The 18,723-nt window shown below is 36.0% G+C and overlaps 1 protein-coding gene across 1 annotated transcript; it reads right to left on the bottom strand.

Moving 5' to 3' along the window:
• Positions 1-1,304: 1,304 nt before the first annotated feature.
• Positions 1,305-17,886, bottom strand: LOC109100746 (vam6/Vps39-like protein). Its single transcript, XM_042774464.1, has 17 exons — positions 17,684-17,886; positions 16,211-16,331; positions 14,105-14,225; positions 13,875-14,004; positions 12,265-12,407; positions 12,045-12,185; positions 10,978-11,119; positions 10,116-10,202; positions 9,055-9,128; positions 8,755-8,971; positions 7,517-7,645; positions 6,042-6,144; positions 5,369-5,414; positions 4,334-4,484; positions 4,014-4,147; positions 3,687-3,778; positions 1,305-2,699 (listed from the first exon to the last, which is right to left on the bottom strand). The coding sequence occupies exons 1-17, from the start codon at positions 17,865-17,867 to the stop codon at positions 2,621-2,623; spliced, it is 2,094 nt and encodes a 697-aa protein (XP_042630398.1). The 5' UTR covers positions 17,868-17,886; the 3' UTR covers positions 1,305-2,620.
• Between the last annotated feature and the right edge of the window lie 837 nt (positions 17,887-18,723).

Here is an 18,723-nt window from a genome sequence, read left to right as displayed (position 1 = left end):
CGCTCCATTTGTAGCTTTTTTTTACATCAGCACCCTGCTCACCAACCAACCATATTATAGCCATTAAAATATTGGGTATTTAAGCACAACTAATGCTGTATTATCAAATCAACATTCAGAAGAACTATTTATTTGAAATATTAAAATCTGCTAGATTAGACTATTATATGCAGTTGTAAGATTGATTATTTCAGAGCAGATTTAATTACAGGTTTTCACTGTTCAATTCAATACAATTCACGTTTATTTGTATAGTACTTTTCATGAAACACTGTAACTTATAAAATAACTTTTAAATGACTTTTTTTCACTTCCAAAACTGCAGATTTCAGTATTTACTGTAACATTTCATGAAATGTCCCATTTTTATAATATAAAGTAAGGGAAATGAACCGTTAATCAGTTAAGAGGTTTTTAATGCAGTGTTTTTAAGTTTTTTTTTTTTTTAAGTCTCCCCCTTGACAGTGTTTTTACAGTTCCTGACTAGAGTCAGGACTTTTTTGACTGCTGCTCTACAAAGATAACATTCTCGCAAGCAGCAGCCTCCAAACACAATAAACACTGAGAGAGGACTTGGTGGTGCACACAAACGTTCACGTTCAGTATTTCAAATAAGCAAGATTTAGCAACTATCTGCCAAGGTTTGGTGTGAGATGACTGGCTCCTCCTCGGCGTGACTCATGTCGTGTAGCAGAATGATCTGGGAAGGAGCAGAGGCTCAGGGTATCTGTGTTTTGTAGCATCTGCTGGCTCTGCTGCTCAAGCCAGTGTTTGTTTGTTAGCTTTTTGTCCTTGGCTTTGAGCTTAGCGTGTGACCTGGTCATCGCCAGTTGCACAGCATACGCTTGTCCAAATCATAATTGTTCTCAGAATCAGGGTTATTGTAGTTACTTTGATGTACTAACAAACTAAAACTGAAATAAAAATGAATAACAACTGCACAGACACACACACACACACACACACACACATATATATATCTATAAATTATATTAAAAAAATGACTAAAACCTTCAAATTAAAACTTTTTTTTTTTTAAATCCATAGAAAACTTTCATTCCTTGAAATAAACTAACAACATATTACTTTTAAAAATATATATTTCAGCTCATTTTCATTAAGTTGATGTACTAAAATAACTAAACCTTAAATAAGAATAAAAAACTAATTATTAATCATATTATAGGCTATACACACACACATAATAATTCCAAAACTTAAATTAAATTTAAACTAAAAACTAAATATACAATAAAAAACTAATTGAAAATATTAATAAACAGTTTAAACAAACCACACTGCGCTTAACAGAAGATGCATGTTTATTAGATTTGTCTTTCACCTCAGATTTAATGTACAATCTACACATTCACATCCATTTCAACCAATACATTTCAGGCCTGTTACAAAGGTTCAATGTAAGTGACCGTGCCGTTGTTTGAGGTCGTGGTTTACAGTTAACTGAAAGCACAAGCATCTGACAACAGTGTTAATTGGACAGATGGAATAGGAAGCCAGAAAAATACTGCTGCCCTTTCGGGCGACACGATTGCACACATAGGTGAAACATTCCTTACAGTAAAGACAGCATGTTAATAATAAATTAAAGCCACTCAAGTAACCAGAAGAGAAAAAGTGGCATGCTACAGTGATTGTAGAGACGTCGCTCTGCTCTCCGAAACCTCATACAACCCAAACCACTCGAAACGTTAGAAGACACGCCTTTATTAAAAAACATACAGTACACATCCAGACTTCTAGCCGTAAACAAGTCATCTTAGAAACTAGAGGAAGCATTCTTCCTTCCATCTGACAGCCTATAGCAGAAAAACACTGTGAATTTTACAGTAAAACACAGGTACGCCAGAAGCTGCCAGCCAGTTACAGTAACAGAATTATTTCAGAATGCAGAAAAATACTGTATTTTTAATAATACAGTAATTTACCAGATTGCAATTTAGTGGGAATAATTACAGTATTACATCGGTAAACGCATTTGGTAACCTACCGTATTACTAAAAATACCGTATTTTGTCTTTTATGAAATAACACTGAGGACAACCCTGTCGCCAGTATTTGACTGTAAATGATCTGCGGTGTGTGCGCCAGTGCTGGCCTTTCTCTGGAGGGCCCACATTAAGGTTTTTATCTGGAGTCTGATTTCATCTCAAGCTAACAGAGCGAAGCAGAGCAGCTCAGAGTAACAGTCCTGAGCACCTGAAGGTGCACACAAACACAGGCCTTTACTCGCCACTAAAGGCACTGGACAAAGCGTCATGTTGAATAAAAAGGTGCACTGTACGCAAAGAAGAAAAGGTGGGATGTGAGGGAATAAGTGCTTCTCGGGGGAAAGAGAGACGCCGCGGTCTGTGTTGTGCATTTAGGCAAAGCTTTCAAAGTAATGCACTTTACAAATCTGAATTTAGTCTCACTGTCCATAGTTTTTATTTACTTTGGAAGTTGATTTATTTTCATCAGACAGACGTGTCGGCTTTTCCATTCCACTGGAAAGAGTGAGAGAGAGACTGGTTTCCTTTGGTGGCGTTTTCACACAGACGCGTCACGTTTGCAGAGCTCTCTGTGCTCAGCGTGTTTGGCTGTCTCCGTTCTGCAGGTTTGACTACTCCGCTGGACACACGCTGCGATCTTTACAGCAGAAGTAGTGCACCACCACACTGTTTGGATACCTGGCAAAGGCACTGGATACGAAGAGGACACACAAATGTAAATATTCAAACAGTCCCTACATCATAGTTAGCACTAATAGAGTGAAACTGCACACTTGATCATAGTTAGCACTAATAGAGTGAAACTGCACACTTGATCAGCAGCTTGTTTTTGGAAGTGTTTTTCACACTAATTAATTAACACTATCTCTTCTCTGATTGGTGGAACCCTCTTCAGGATTATAGAAAGTAACAGGCAGGGTCTGGAAGAAAAGGCTCCATTCATTTTCTCCATAGGGAAATTGATTTTTAACAATTACTTCTAAACTTTAAAGGGGTCCTATTAAAGGGATAGTTCACCCAAAAATGAAAATGACCTCATGATTTACTCACCCTCAACCCATCCTAGGTGTATATGACTTTCCTCTTTCAAACGAATACAATCGGATTTATTTAAAAAATTGTTCTGGCTCTTCCAGACTTTATAATGGCAGTGAATGGGGGTCGAGATTTTGACTTGTCTCATTTTTTTTTCTCTCAATGTCATTTGTCAGATGTCAGATTCTCTATTAAAATACAATTTACTCTGTTAGGGGCAGCTGTGGCCTAATGGTTAGAGATTTGGACTTGTAACCAGAAGGTTGCAGGTTCGAGTCTCGGTGCTGGCAGGAGTTGTAGGTGGGAGGGAGTGAATGAACAGTGCTCTCTTCCACCCTCAATACCCATAGCTGAAATGCCCTTGAGCAAGGCACTGAACCCCCAGTTGCTCCCCGGGCACTGGATATATAGCTGCCCACTGCTCCGGGTGTGTGTTCACGGTGTGTTCACTTCTCACTGCTGTGTGTGTGTGCACTTGGATGGGTTAAATGCAGAGCACCAATTTCGAGTATGGGTCACCATACTTGACAAATGTCACGACTTTCACTTTATGTGAAAGCTTGATTTGTGCATGGTGTATACAGGCGAATGTGTTACAGAACAGAATACTGCAATAACGTGAGATATTAACTCGAAGCGTACCTGTTTCCGATCTTCTTCTTGCACACTCTGCAGGTTTTCTCATCTGTGATGACACACTTCACCTGCTGGTGAAAGATACGTTCCTCCTGCACCTGCACACAAACATTAAAACATTATTAAGTTACATTAAATTAAACATATGGGCCATTTTGGAGAGTAATTTGTTAGAATTAGTTATGCTTTTAAAGCCCAAAGTATACTTAGTTTTTTAAGCGTACGCTAGTCTCAGCTTCAGACGTCATGGCTACAGACCGTTGGCTAAACATCTGATTCAAAATGGAGTGAGTCTATAGCGGACCGAGTCAAATTGTTCACAAGTAATCATACCCGCAGGAACTCGGCCTGTAGGAGGCTCTTCAGGACCTGGTCAAAGCGCTTCCTCCCAGCCTTCTCCTCCAGCACACTCTCCAGAAACACCTGGATCTCTCGGATCTGTGTGTTGGCTGGCAGCAGGTTTATAGCTATGAGAGACAGAGAGAAACACAATGAGAAAACATGCCATGGATTCTGTCTGTCTTTATTACAGCATGCAGTAATCAGTATTTCACTCTCAGACAGGTGAGGACAGGAAACTGTCATGGTTTGGGGATAATGTCTTCAATTCCAGACTCAAATGTATATTTTCATGTGTTCTCGATGGATGCTCACTTTGGTGGTGTTTAGTTTGCTGTGGTGGAGCTGAAGAACTTTCAGGGCCGCCTGGAGGTTCGCCTGTGGCTCACATAACTCCATCTTAATGGGCCCGAGGAAGTGCACATCTGGAGGAGACAGATACATGCGCAGCAGGGACAGATACACCTACAGACAGGACACAGACACAGCACCTCTGTTAACATTAAACAAGGAGTTTCATCACAAGAGGGATGGTTTTTCATTTGCAGTTGACCACATTTACACAAATACATCTGTATTTACTAACCCTCAGACTTCAAGCCTCACGTACTGTATCTGTGTGATAGTGACTACAGTAAAGTCTCATCACAACTGACACTACACAATCTGAAAAGTTAACACGAGCTGAAAACACCTCGATTGAACGTACTGCGTCAGCTGGCCAATCAGAGCGCACTGCTCTTTAAGAACGAGGGGCTTTGTAGAAATCAACGTGTTTGCTATTAATAACATTAATAACTCTCTCTCTAATAACATATTCTATTACACCCAGTACACAAATGACCTTTGAAAATAGCATCAGATGACCCCTATATTTTTTTTGCATTCAGTCTCTCCAGACAGCTTGAATATTTATCTTATTTCCTAATTTTAAAGATTTACATTTAAATAAAGATTACATTTAAATAAGTACAGCTTTTAATGGATATTTTAATATTTTGAGAGAATGCAATTACTGATAAAACTATATATAAATTAAAAAAAATGCAACAACAATATTAAAAACAAATGACAATGATATAACTGTTAAAACTGTAAAAACATGAATAATTTAAAATGTACAGTATATAATCAGAGTCAATAAATAAATACTGTACTGATTTAGTGATAGTATGCAATCTATTATTCTGTATTTTCAGCAAAGCAGAAATCCTTGTGGGACTGTTGCATTGTACAGGACATAGTACAAGCCAGACTGCAGTGACTACACAACTTCTACTGTACAGTTACAATGTGACAATAATAACAATTCAAATAAGAGTGGGGGAAAGTCACTAAGCAGCACTCACATCTTTATTGCCGTTTGCTGATGGATCATAATGACCGTGGCAGTACCTGAGGAAGATAAGAAAACACAAAGAACAGAGTCTAAACACAAGAACATTACAGGAGAAAAGCCTAAATAGTATAAATGATGGAGTTTAAACTCAGTTTCCCTTTCATGGAACAGTCAACATGAAATGCACTGAAACTGGTCTGTAGGAATTAATTGAAAGTGAGTGTTTCACATCTGAATGGAGTCAGACTTTAATTAGAGTTTGTAGTGGATTGCAGTGGAAGACTTCTGAGGAAGCTTTTTGACAGAAACATGGAGGTTGATGGTAAAGTTAACCCTCCAGAGCATCTGCACGTATCCCAATGGCCCCAGTGTAATTTGCTATTATTGCTGCAACTTTAATAGCCTACTGTTATGTTATGCATCACATTACTGTGTCACCTATCAAGGCAGCATAAAACAATGACTTAACTTTTTGGCTATTGGTAAAGATAAACAATAGTGCAGCCTGGGTGGAGCAACTTATTCGACTTCCATCGCAGACAAACATTTATCTTTTTGAATAATGCACACTGATGAATAAGGGCAGGAATGTGTATTAAAAAAAGTAAATAGTGTCCATTTTGATTTCATGCTGACTTTGTGATGGAGAACAGGGCTAGGGATGAGTAAAGAGCGACACTCACTCTTCAGCCATATGTGTGTCTTTGAGAATGTGAACGTAGATGAAGAGAGCCTGCTCATGTTTCCCCATACGCCCTAGCAGAAGAGCCCTCTCCTCCAACAGACCTGAGAGAACGAAAGTGAGGAGGGGAGGAAGGAACACAAGAACAGTATTTGTCATTGTTGTTCTACATTTTTAGGGCCCAAACCACTAGAGGCGCAGGTAATCACACATGTTGGAATCTGCGGCCATCAGGGTCACATGGAGGGGTCACCGGCAAGCTCTGTAGCACACACCATTTCACACTCACCAAAATTCATACATATATAGATCTTATCAGAAGATCCCGAACAACTTTCGTGCTGACAGTCAGCGCTCCGCCTAACAGGAAGTCAGCCATGTTACATTGTTTGTAAAACACATGCTATGGAGTTCAGTATACTCATCCTAGGGTTTTTATCCGATCACCACCAAACTCGCTCAATATGATCTCAAGACACTGAGGATGCAAAATTGCAAAGAGTTGCAAAAAATTTTTGATATCTCAAATGGTTTGGCCATAATGAGGTGACAAATTCTGGCAAAAAAAAAAATGGGAAACAGGAAGTGTGTTATAACCTGTTCTTTGATTGATTTTGTTCAAACTTCAGAGGTGAAATCACCCTGTTATTTTTACTTGATTTGCATCAAACTTCATCAGAATAATGTCAAAATACGGCTGATGTAAAACTGTGAAGGGCTTCTTGATATCTTAAATACTGTTGCCATGGCAACGCTTCAAACTTTAAAATTCTTCTTCTTCTTTATACTCCTCCAAATTCTGTCATACAATTTACACCAAACTTTGTCAACATGATGCCAAAACACTGAGGAACCCAACTTGTGAATATTTTTTGGATATCTCACACCGTGTTGCCATTGTGATTTATGAAAATAACAGCAAAAAAGGAAACAGGAAATGTCTTATAACCTATCTTTAAAGTGCAAGTCATTCTGAGGAAACATGCTTTTTTCATGCATTTCTGATGCTCAGGGGCCTAACAGTAAATTATAAACTATCAGACATTTCAGCTGACAAATGAAGGCTGTAATACTAAGATTGCCCACTACATGGAGTCATAGAATAAGAATTATTTTAAGCCTCATCTTTCTCCTGTCTTTTTCCATCCATTATAATGACAAATAAATGCACAGATTCAGATTAAATGTACTGTACTGTGAATATAGTTTTATATACTTACTTTACAAATGCTTATAGATTATTAAAATCATTTAAAAATTCTTAAAGATCATTAAAAGTTTTATATATCCTACCCTCTATGTGTATGTATTTGTTAAGTAACCCTTTCATTGGTGTGAATCAACAACCAGACTGCCAGAGTTTTAAATGCATACTGCCCGCTCTGCACTGTTTTCTTGATGCCACCGGGGGGCTTGGGCCCGTCATCGCTGCTTGCAGCTATATTTTATTGCAGTGTCTCTGACCTGTGGACTCACCATCAAATGGGAAATCACTGATGAGTCTCTCTGGCTCATAGCTACAGGAAACGTCCAGAAACGACAGAAGCTTGTTCCTATACTCTCCCAGCTCTCCTGCCTCCTTTCCTGCAGCTACAGCTGGAACACCTGGACACAGTCAACAAAACGTGTTCGGCCTTTATTTCATCTAGATGGAAAGTTTTAGATTTAGACATGTTTATGGATACTTTGTCACAAATGTTTTTTTGCTATCAATTATTCATTTTTTTCTTTTTGTAAAACCCTTTCTAGCCCACACCCTATAAACTACCATTAATTTTTACACAAATTATGACTCCCTTTCAGTTGTGTTATAATTTCCATCAAAGAACTATCGTGTCGCTAATAAAGGGTTTATTCAAACTTATAGTTCCAGTGAAAAGCAAATTGTCAGAAAATATGATTTTGTTTATTTTCCTTAAAAATTAAATGAATGTTTTGGTGGCTTAATTGAAAGTAGGTAGGTAGAAGAAATGTAAATGCCATATTAGAAGCTGAGGCTATTTTCATGGCAAGACCCGTGTTATACATTTTCTACTAGCTACACAGTAGTCACACAAATACAATAAAATAAACCCAATCACAACTAGCTTGCTTTTTAGGAAAAACTGATGATAACATAACCATAAAAACGTGACATGCTTTAAACAGCACAATCCATCTGTCAAAGCACCTGACATGTCAAACACATCATATGAAATTGTATAATTATGCTTCTGTGAATAATTTAATATATAAGTGTTGTAGCTTTCTGGATAACTTGGGTTCTGCACATTTTTCCACAGTAGCCAATGCTTTTTTCCCTCCATTAAAATGTTTTCAACTACTGTGTGATTTCATTGTATATAAATTACCTAATGCTAAAAATGACTATTATTACTTTATAATTTGCACTGATTATGCATTTTTCTAATAACTATACAGTCTGAAGCACTTCTATCTGAGAAGTGAAAATAACTGTACCAAATATCATCCCAAAAAAAAAAAAAAAACACCAGTCGACACAGATTATGCTGCAGTGTTCATGACTTCTGTATAGTTTCAGATGCTGCTGCATATAGACTCTGAATTTAACTTTTAATGAGAAACTGTCCCAAGAATATGTTTTTCTGTTGCATCATTATTGTATTACTTGAGTAGGAATTATATTATTGTTACCAGCAACACTCCTAGAGCAGCTGGGATAAAGCAGTGTGAGTGACAGCTGTGTGTCTGACCTTCAGGCAGTGAGTTGAGGTACACTTTCATGAGGCCTTGCACCTTCTCCAGGTAGAGCTGGATCAGAACATTGTGGAACTCGGGGCGTGTCTCGTCCCACATGTAAATGATGTGCTCCAGGTACGGGATGGCCAGCTCCTTGAAGCCCTCCTTCAGGAAGTTCAACACCTTATCCCTGGGCAGAGTCTCCACCTCCGTCAGGTCCTCAGTGAAGATCTGAAAGCAGAAAAACCAAACTCTAGATCTTCAAAATTACAACAGAGTACATATAAAAAACAACCAGAGTATGTTCATCTCACCTTCAGTCCATCCTCTGGACAAATCTTCAGAACCCACGGTGAAAACTCAAATATGATGCCCAGGTTCTCCACACCTGTGCAGAAAGACACCAAAACATGTAAGTGGTGAGCTGGATCATTTGTCTTACAAATCAACATATTGTTGATCTCGTCAAAAAAGGACGACTGTTACTCATCAATCAGAATCAGTTGACTGGTTTTGCATTTACTGCTTTTTTTTGGAAAAATCTGTGAAATAGAGATCTGAGAGTACTACACTGTTATTGGTAGCTGAAAGAATCCAATTGGTGAAAATATTTACTAAACAAAAATGAAAGGGGGAGTAGGGCTACAAGATTTGAGAAAATATCTAATCGCGTGTTTTCTGATAAAAACTGTTAGTTTTTAGTAAAAACAGTTATATATCAAATAGGGCTATTCTTACTAAAAACAACGACTAAAACAAAATATTACTACTAATACAACTGTACTATTTTGCTGTAAAATATAACATACTGAAGAAGAGTATTTTTAAAAAATAATATATAATATAAAAATTTAAAGTACAACTGTAAAATTACCATACTAATATTTATGTCCGTCTTACTTTCTTTTCTTTTCAAACATTAAACCATCACATTTTTATTTTGCCGACTGGCACATGTTTACAAATGCATGTTATAAGCAACCCAAACTCAGAGCAGATGGATTTCGAGTGAAGCAGCATTAACCATGACGTTCTGAAATGCTGAAAACATGGATGGATCGTGAGCTGAACGCAGTAAATGAACACAGTGCCATGCTTCACTCTGAAACATGCAGTGCATATATTTATTGAAGCCGCAGCCTTTGCTTTTTGATAATTGCTCTAAGCCGTATTGCAAAATAATCTACTGAACTTTCTGCAGCTGCAGAGGTCATGTGGGACTGTGAACATGTTTAAGATACTGGCTCACTTCTTGACCTTCAGGCAAAAGAGTTATACTAAATATATACTAAGCTTTAATGTGTACAGTCCTAATACCCAGTGTGTTGATTATATTAAATTATATACATGCAGTACTTGAGTGTGGTCATCTCACCCAGCCTCTGAAGATACTGTACAGTGCTCTCATGCCCCTTCAGAGGAGAGTTGGCTTTAGTGGACTGATCCAGCAGAACCTGCAGAGCTGGACAATCACACTTCTGTAAATCTACTGAACTGAATGAGGGAGATTATTAGACACAGCCCTATTCAGAGGTGGCACAGAATATGCAGCATCATGACAAAATGTTTATGTATTCTTAGGTGAGTTCTGAACTGCATGTCACAACAGAGAGAAAGACTAGCGATGCAAAATCATACACTGACATTAAAAAGTCAACATGCACACACTATTACAGAACATACAGTGCAAAACAGCATCCAATTCATGAAAATAATCATTCGGTTTGTATGAACTATTAAGATGTTATTTGAGAGCATTCGTAAGCTTTTTGAATTCATGTTAAAAACTGGATTTGTAAGGTTACTGAAGGTTACTTCAAACAATCAATTACAAACACTGTTGCTAATAAAACAACAGAAAACAACTGCACGACAATGCTTGCATAAAACAGAAATCTGTGTATATTCATGAAAGCAATGTTTATATAATATAAAACTGTATAAGTTTGCTTGACTGCAGAGAGGGTTTATCAGGCAGTATGGACACGGCCTGGTCCTCATCATCTCTTCTGTAAGGCATGACATCAACAAAACAGCTCAGGACATGATTAGAGCATCTCTGTAAACAAGAGCTGATCAGAGCCCTCCAAATCATATTCAGATGCTTGAGGACACCCACAGAGATTACACTCCTAATGGAGATTACTCAAGGACAAATAAACGCTCATATGACAATCGAGATGCATTCGTTCATGCATACGTTCTCAGTAAGCAGGAGTTGAGAAGACTGAGCGCACCTTTCTGATGAAGGCCTTTTTTCTCATAGAGGATGATGAGCTCGCTGTATTTGTGGGCTTTCTTCAGCACGTACTCGCTCTCCTCGATGTGACAGTGGTTGTTCTCCAGACGCAGGAGAGGCGACACTAAAGCTACATTGGTCTGCAGATAAAAAACAAAAGAAAAACCATTCTCTAAATAAACCAGCTGTAACTCTAGAGATCTCTACTTAGACAATAGCTTCAGGCATCATAGCCAAGTACTTATACATTCATATCTCATCTCTCTCATACTGACTTGTTAAAGTAATCATTGACTGACTTGTTAAAATAATGACAGTATTACAGTTATGAGAATCTACTGAGAACAATTAAGAGCAATAAGCATTTCAAAAACAAAGAAAAAGAATTTGAAAAATGTTAGATAAATTGAATTTTTTTTTTTACAGTTTTAAGGAAAATATTTTTGAGTTCATGGTACAGTTATCTAAAGAATTAATCACATCTTACAATATTTTGCTTTGGTTTATTGTAGTAAATTTACATCAAATTACATCAGAAAAGTACTAGCCACAAATGATCTTGCAGCATCCAATTTATCACAAATACATTCTGTGATTCTGTTTATAATTTTTTTTTTTCTGACATGTTGGTGTTATATATTTTACTTGGATGGTATAACTTGCACTGAGTATATACAGCTGGATAAAACAAAAACTTTGTCCATCTTCATTTCAGTCTGCAAAGCAACAAAATGTGATTCTTTTAAGGGGGGGGAGGTGATTCTTTTCTATACTTACTGTATGTAACAGTTCAAAAATGTAAGGTTTGTAAGATTTTTTGAAATAAAGTCTCTTATGCTCACCAAGGCTGCAATTACTTGGTCAAAAAAAGGTAAATAAATATATATGCAAACAGTAACATTGTAAAATATTAGAACAATTAAAAAAAACTGTTTTCTATTTAAATACATTTTAAAATGTAATTTATTGCTGTGATCAAAGCTGAATTTTCAAAAGAGCGTTTATAAGAACAACATTTTATTTAAAATGGAAGTATTTTGTAAGAGAGCGATCTGAAGGTCTTACGTGGAGGTAACATTTCAGCAGAGTGGTGTCGATGATCTGAAGGAGCTTCTTGCGGCTCTTGATGGTGGGGGTCCCCTCCATGAGAGGGGACGTGGTGGAGGGGTCCGAGTCATTCAGCTGCTTCACTAAATGACTGCGTTTCTTTAAAAACAAAAACAGACAAAACTGTAACAAGATGAAAAAAGGTTTAAAGAACACTCAATATGAAATTGATGAATACCTGTGTCAGGTAGTCTATGAGGGCCAGGTGGGCCTTCTCCAGCTCGGCTCCAGACAGCGCGGGCAGAGGGTTGGGGTAGTGCAGCTGCTTGCGGTAGTCAGTGGGAAGGAGGTCTGGATACAGTCCAATAACATGCGTGGGATCTATAAAAGAGAAGAGAAAAGCAGCTTTTTATCATCCTGAAGTCAACAGGTTTTTGTTTAAATGTCTGAAATGAGGTCTGTTTAACACAAGCTCAAGATATTTTCACATTCTATGACATAAAATACATCAGTAATACCGACTTGTGATTTTATTAAAGCTTTTACTTGTGTTGAAAAGGAAGGCTGCTAACAAGTGTCTAAATGGGAGGTTGTCGGGACATTAAACGTCACAAAACCAAACAGGAAAACTATTCGAACTACTAATTCTAACTCAATTTCTGTCATCATTTACTCCCCTCATGTTGTTCCAACACTTCCACTATGGAAGTCTGTGGCTGTTGAGTGCAACCAATCTTTTACGCTCAACAGAGGGAAGAATCTCATTCAGGTTTGGAACAACATGATGACAGAATTTTCATTTTCGGGTGAATTATACCTTTAATGGTGGTGACTTTGAAGTCATGTGACCATGGTGTAGTTCATTTATATCCCATGTTTAGCTTTTTTCTTTTGGAGATTGTATTTAGGCTTCAAAATTCATAAAAGTTGTGTTCATTTGTGAAGATCATCACGATGAACAAAACATGTAAGATTCATAAAATTTTGGTTGTGTTAGTTTTTGTTTTTTGTAATGATGAATAAGACATGTATGATGGGTTTTTGTTGAAGGAACCGGGGTGATGCAAACATACAAAAATATCACACCACTGCAGAACTCTATTATGCACACATCTTTCTTTCCTGGTCCACTGGCACTCTCTAGTGGACTATATGATGCAACTCAGCCTAAGACAGCAAGTTTGAGCATGTGATAGTAAAGGAAATAAATTACAACTCAATTTATTTACTTGGTATGTCACTAACTAACTAACTAACTAACTAAATAAAAGCATTTAGGCCTTTGTAAGATATATGTATTTGAATGGCGCATTGCATCCATTTGGATTGCAGTTTTAACATAAAATAATAAACAATTAAAATCGAATATGGGATGCATATTTGCCAATCATACAAGAAAGGAAGATTTCTGCACTCAATATACTCAACGTTATATAAATCTATTTGATTTTATTTAATTAATCATATTTTCAAAATGCATTTATTCAAACTGTTTAGAATCAGCATAAATATGTTGTATTCAGTTAAATAGTATGAACAGCGTTAAATATGGCTAGCTGTGGAACAAGCATTATTCATATATTTGAAATATACGAGATTGAAAATAATTGGATTTATTGATTTAAATTATATAAATACCTTTAAAACATAGAAATCTTGCCTTTTTATTTTAAAAATGGATGGAAAATTTATATGTATTTCAAAACCATAAATCTTAAATTTGGTACTAAATATTTATTTATGTATTTGTTTTGTTGTGTGATGTATCACACACTGGACAAGTCTTTCCGTACCTGTATGCTACTCTATCCTCATCTGTGGTGCAGCATCACTGCTGTATGAACTCACCTGTGCCTAACTTAGCAAACACCTGCATGGAGTCGTCAAAGCGCTTCTGACAGAACAAGTTGAAGGCAAACAGGTTCTGAATGTGATGGATCTGTTGTCTCTTGTCTGCATCTGAATCATCCTTCATTTTCTGAAAAAAAAAAAAATAGATGAGACAAAATCAAGGTCAACATATGAGAACACTGTGTACTCTGCGTTTAGTATTTAGGGGGTGCTAAAAAGTTTCTCGCCGCTAGCTGAAGCGCCAGTTCAAACTGTTTGTCCTGTAGCAGCTGTCGTATCTGGCTGGCTATAGAGATGGGCACCAGACGCCAAACAAAGTGATTGCTCGCGACGTACACGACATTTGATCTGTGAAATGAAAGAGGGACAGAAAGAACAGAGTCAGCACATTTAATGAAAACATAATCTTAAGCAAATCAGAGTATGTCTCTAGCTGCAGTACAGAGACATTCACAACCTGCACATGCATGTGTTGAATTTAAAGGGATAGTTCACCCCCCATAGTTCATCATTTATTTCACCTTCATGTCGTTTCAGTCAACAAGATATATATATATATATATATATTTGTCCATTCAATGGAATATCAAGTTTGATATTCAAAATATCTTCTTTTGTGCTCCTGCAGAAGAATTGCATACAGGTTTGGAACAACAAACAAGCTCATCCCTTTAATCAAGACCTTCTTCTCAAATAGGATGCATCTGTAGGTCTGTTTCAGTGGATTACAGGGAAAACACAAGTGGGAACTGATTCACACAGATTTGCTAATGGAAAAAGAACCCGATTCATTCACAAATAGGACATTATTATATTCTTATTAGACTTGTGCCAGTATTCGGTAATGCGATATATCGCGATAATGAATATTCACGATATTGTTATCGTGGGCACTTCTAAATACCGTGAATAATTATATATTACAAATTATTCAGAATTTGGAATGCATTTTAATAATATTTTTCCCATCAACTGCTCAAAGTGCGCAACACCGCTGTATGCTGCTTGAAAGAAGCATGCACTCAGATGTAAACAAGCACGTAAGAGAAGCACATGGAGGAACACGTGAGAGACGCGTTGAATGAAAGCACATTCACTCTCTGACAGCAGATGGCGCTAAACTGCAGCCCTTAGCCTGTAAACCCCATTAATAAAGCAGCTGCTACTTTCTAAACCATTTTTAAATAATTTTTAATAGCCATTCAGATTTGTGGATTTGCTATGGTGTTCATCACAGAGCCAAATACTTAAATATTTAGACTTAATAGGCTATTTATTTTCAAACTTTTTTTTTTTTTAATCTGGACTACAACATGCCCTAGATATTGTTTGAAAGTGTTTTGATTCTTTATTGTTCATTAACACTTTACATTAGGGCTTTTTTAGTTAACAAACTGCCAATGAAAAATTCTTCTGAACATTAATTAATCTTAGGTATTCCAATATTTAATAACACATTGTTAAAATTGAAAGTTGCAACTGTGCTATTTAATGAGCTAACATGAAATAAGACTTGTATTTTTTTAACAAAGATTAGTAACTTCTGTAGCAAATGTAGCTATTGCTCATTGTTTAGCTGTGCATTTATTGAATGAGCACTATGCGACGGTCCAAACTGATTACACTATATTTTTATGTATTGCACTATATTTTATGTAATTGTAAAAATCATTTTCTCTTTTTAAACTGTCTTAAATTCTTTTTTAAGAGTCAATTTTTTAAATAATTTTCAAAGTTCTTAAATCGCTTGTTTTTATTTTTGAGGTTATTTTTCTCTTCATTTTTTTTTTACTTTCTTTTATGTAAAGCACTTTGAATTACCATTGTGTACAAAATGTGCTATATAAATAAACTTGGCCTTGTGTTAATGCATTAAACTAAGGTTAAACTAATGATGTTCTTATTGTAAAATGATACCTATTGGTCTTTATAGTTCTTTTGCACTTTAATGTGTAAAACTTTTAACTTTTATATATTTTTTCTGTATTGCTTTATTGTATTTAAATGTTCAGTTATTTTTTTTATAAGAAAAAAGTTATTTAACCTGTTATACTGTATTATGACCACTTTTTTAAAACTAAATTTTAATACCGTGATAATACCGTATACCGTGACAAAACATTATCAATTAATCGCAACAGGAAAATTTGATACCGGCATATCCCTAATTCTTATAATGATAGGTAAAAATTTATAGCCTGAATGCACTGTCGCTTTGGAGAAAAGCGTCTGCTAAATGCATAAATTTAAATTTAATTTAATTTATTCTTAACGAACGGCAGAAAATAGAGGAATAATACACAAGGGAAAATGTTTTGATATACAGGTCTCACCCAGCGGAGGTGAGGAAGCGCGGTCTCTGCAGCTCTATGCTCTGCACCAGCAGTCTGGGCTCAAGGGTGCGGATCTCCACATAGCGTGGCAGCACTGCGATGATGTACGGTGGCTGATGCTCTAATGAAAGACATGTGAAAACAGACTCAGAAATGACTTGAAAAATCAGTAGAATGGATTTAAAAAGGACAATGTGTTTAAAGACATGGTGTGGGTGAATGTGCTGTCTTTATATGTATTCTTTTTGTGAGTGTTGGTTTTTTGTTTGTTTGTTGTTATTTGTTTGTTGTTTGTGTGTGTATTCTTTGTTGGATTTTTAATAAATCACTTGCATTCATTCATTTCCATGAATCAGTTCAGATTAATTTTAATGACTCAATTTGTTTGTATCATCACTCAGGAAAGGTTTTTGAAAGTTTTCAAAATGTTTTATTAAAATTGATGTAGGTGAATATTGCTGCTAGTACACATTGAGTAACTTTATATCATGGTAACAATGTATGTCATGACATTGTTATTTTTTCTGGAAACAAGGTTGTTATGTACTGTATGGAGGCCTGTTTCCGGCACTTAATAAAAAATAAAACAAGGTAATTGCGACTTTTTATCTCACAAGTATGACTTTTTTTCTCAGAATTACAAGTTCATATCTTGCAATTCTGACTTTATAAAACCAAGCTGCAAGTTATAAAGTCAAAATTGTGAGTTATAAAGTCAGAATTGCAAGATATAAACTCGCAATTCTGACTTTTTTTTTCTTACAATTGCGAGTTCATATCTCGTAATTCTGACTTTTTAACTTGCAACTGAGAGTTATAAAGTCAGAATTGCCAGATATAAATTGCGAGTTTATTTCACACAATTCTGAGAAAAAAAGTCAGAATTGTGAGATAAAAATTTGCAATTACCTCATTTAATTTTTTTTTGTTTATTGGCAGAAACGGGCTTTCATAGTTATGAGACCTAAATATTAGCTACCGGTGAAATTTCACAATTCACGAAACCAATTCTTATATATGTTCTTTTCACTTTTATTAAAAAAAAAAATGACGTTCAATTATTGAATCATGGATTATTGCTATTATTATTATTATTATTATTATTAACAAACAGTCTATCAGCTGAAAGAAATTATATTATGTTAGGTGTGTTTTGCCATCAAATTGTTTTTGTTGTGCTATATATAGTAAGCTTGTGGATACACGATTGTATTAGACATTCAAAGTAAAAGTAGATGAGATTTTATTTGATCATTATTTGATCAGGTTGATACATTTTTAACACCAATGTGAATTAAATACTAAAAATAGCCATGTTTGTTTTAGAGATGGTAACTGGACACCAGTTTCCTTGATCATCTGACAAGTCGTTCACATGGTTTTATCAGTGACTGAACTCGTGAACAAACATGTTTGGTAAGTTGCTAATGAGTACCTGAGAAACATGTTTGTTAAGACTGACATCATACATACCCATTGCAACAGGAATGTCGGTCCAGTTAAGGGCACATTTCTGAGTGCAGACGCCTTCTTTGTTCAAAACAACCGTGAGGTCATCCTGACCCACTGCGACCTTCCCATCAGCCAGCGGGGCCACCAGTGGTTCCAGCTGTTTCCCTGTGGGGAACAGTTCCTTGACTGAGCCACGTCCGTCCATCTGAAGAGAAAAGTCACATGATTAACCCCAAAAAAATACTAATGTGAGTGAATATCCATATTATGATACATTCAGGAGAGAATCTGGTCTCAGCCTCAGATGGCACGCCCACAGTCTGCTCACTGTCCATCTTACACGTACAGTACAGGTCAAAAGTTTGGAAACATTACTATTTTTAATGTTTTTGAAAGAAGTCTCTTCTGCTCATCAAGCCTGCATTTATTTGATCAAAAATACAGAAAAAAAACCGTAATATTGTGAAATATTATTACAACTTAAAATAATAGTTTTTCTATTTGGAATATACTTGAATATAAAATAAATAATTTATTCCTATGATGCAAAGCTTAATATATTTGATGAATAAAAGGTTAAAAAAGAACTGCATTATTCAAAAAAAAAAAAAAAATTCTAATAATATATATTGTAATAATAACTGGTTTTCGCAGTACGTGCTTTTTATTGGAAAAATCATGTGAAATAGAGATCTGAGAGTAACTACGACTGGTTATTGAGCTGAAAGAATCCAATTGGTGCAAATAGTTACTAAACTAAATGAAGGGGGAGTAGGGCTAACAGATTTGAGAAAATTATCTAATTCGCGTGTGTTTTCGTGCATAAAAACTGTTATTTTTAGTAAAACAGTTTACTATTCAATAGGGCTATCTTGACTAAAACAACGACCTAAACAAAATATTACACTAATTACAAACTGTCCTATTGTCGTCGGTAAAATATAACATACTGAAGAGAGTTATTTGTTAACAAAACAATATAATAATCTACACTTTTAAAGTACCCACTGATAAAATTCCATACTAATATTTATGTTCCGTCGTACTTTTCTTTGCATTTT

This window comes from Cyprinus carpio, chromosome A17 (genome assembly GCF_018340385.1).
Source record: "Cyprinus carpio isolate SPL01 chromosome A17, ASM1834038v1, whole genome shotgun sequence".
NCBI classification, from domain to species: domain Eukaryota; kingdom Metazoa; phylum Chordata; class Actinopteri; order Cypriniformes; family Cyprinidae; genus Cyprinus; species Cyprinus carpio.
This window is presented reverse-complemented; position numbering and strand designations above follow the sequence as displayed.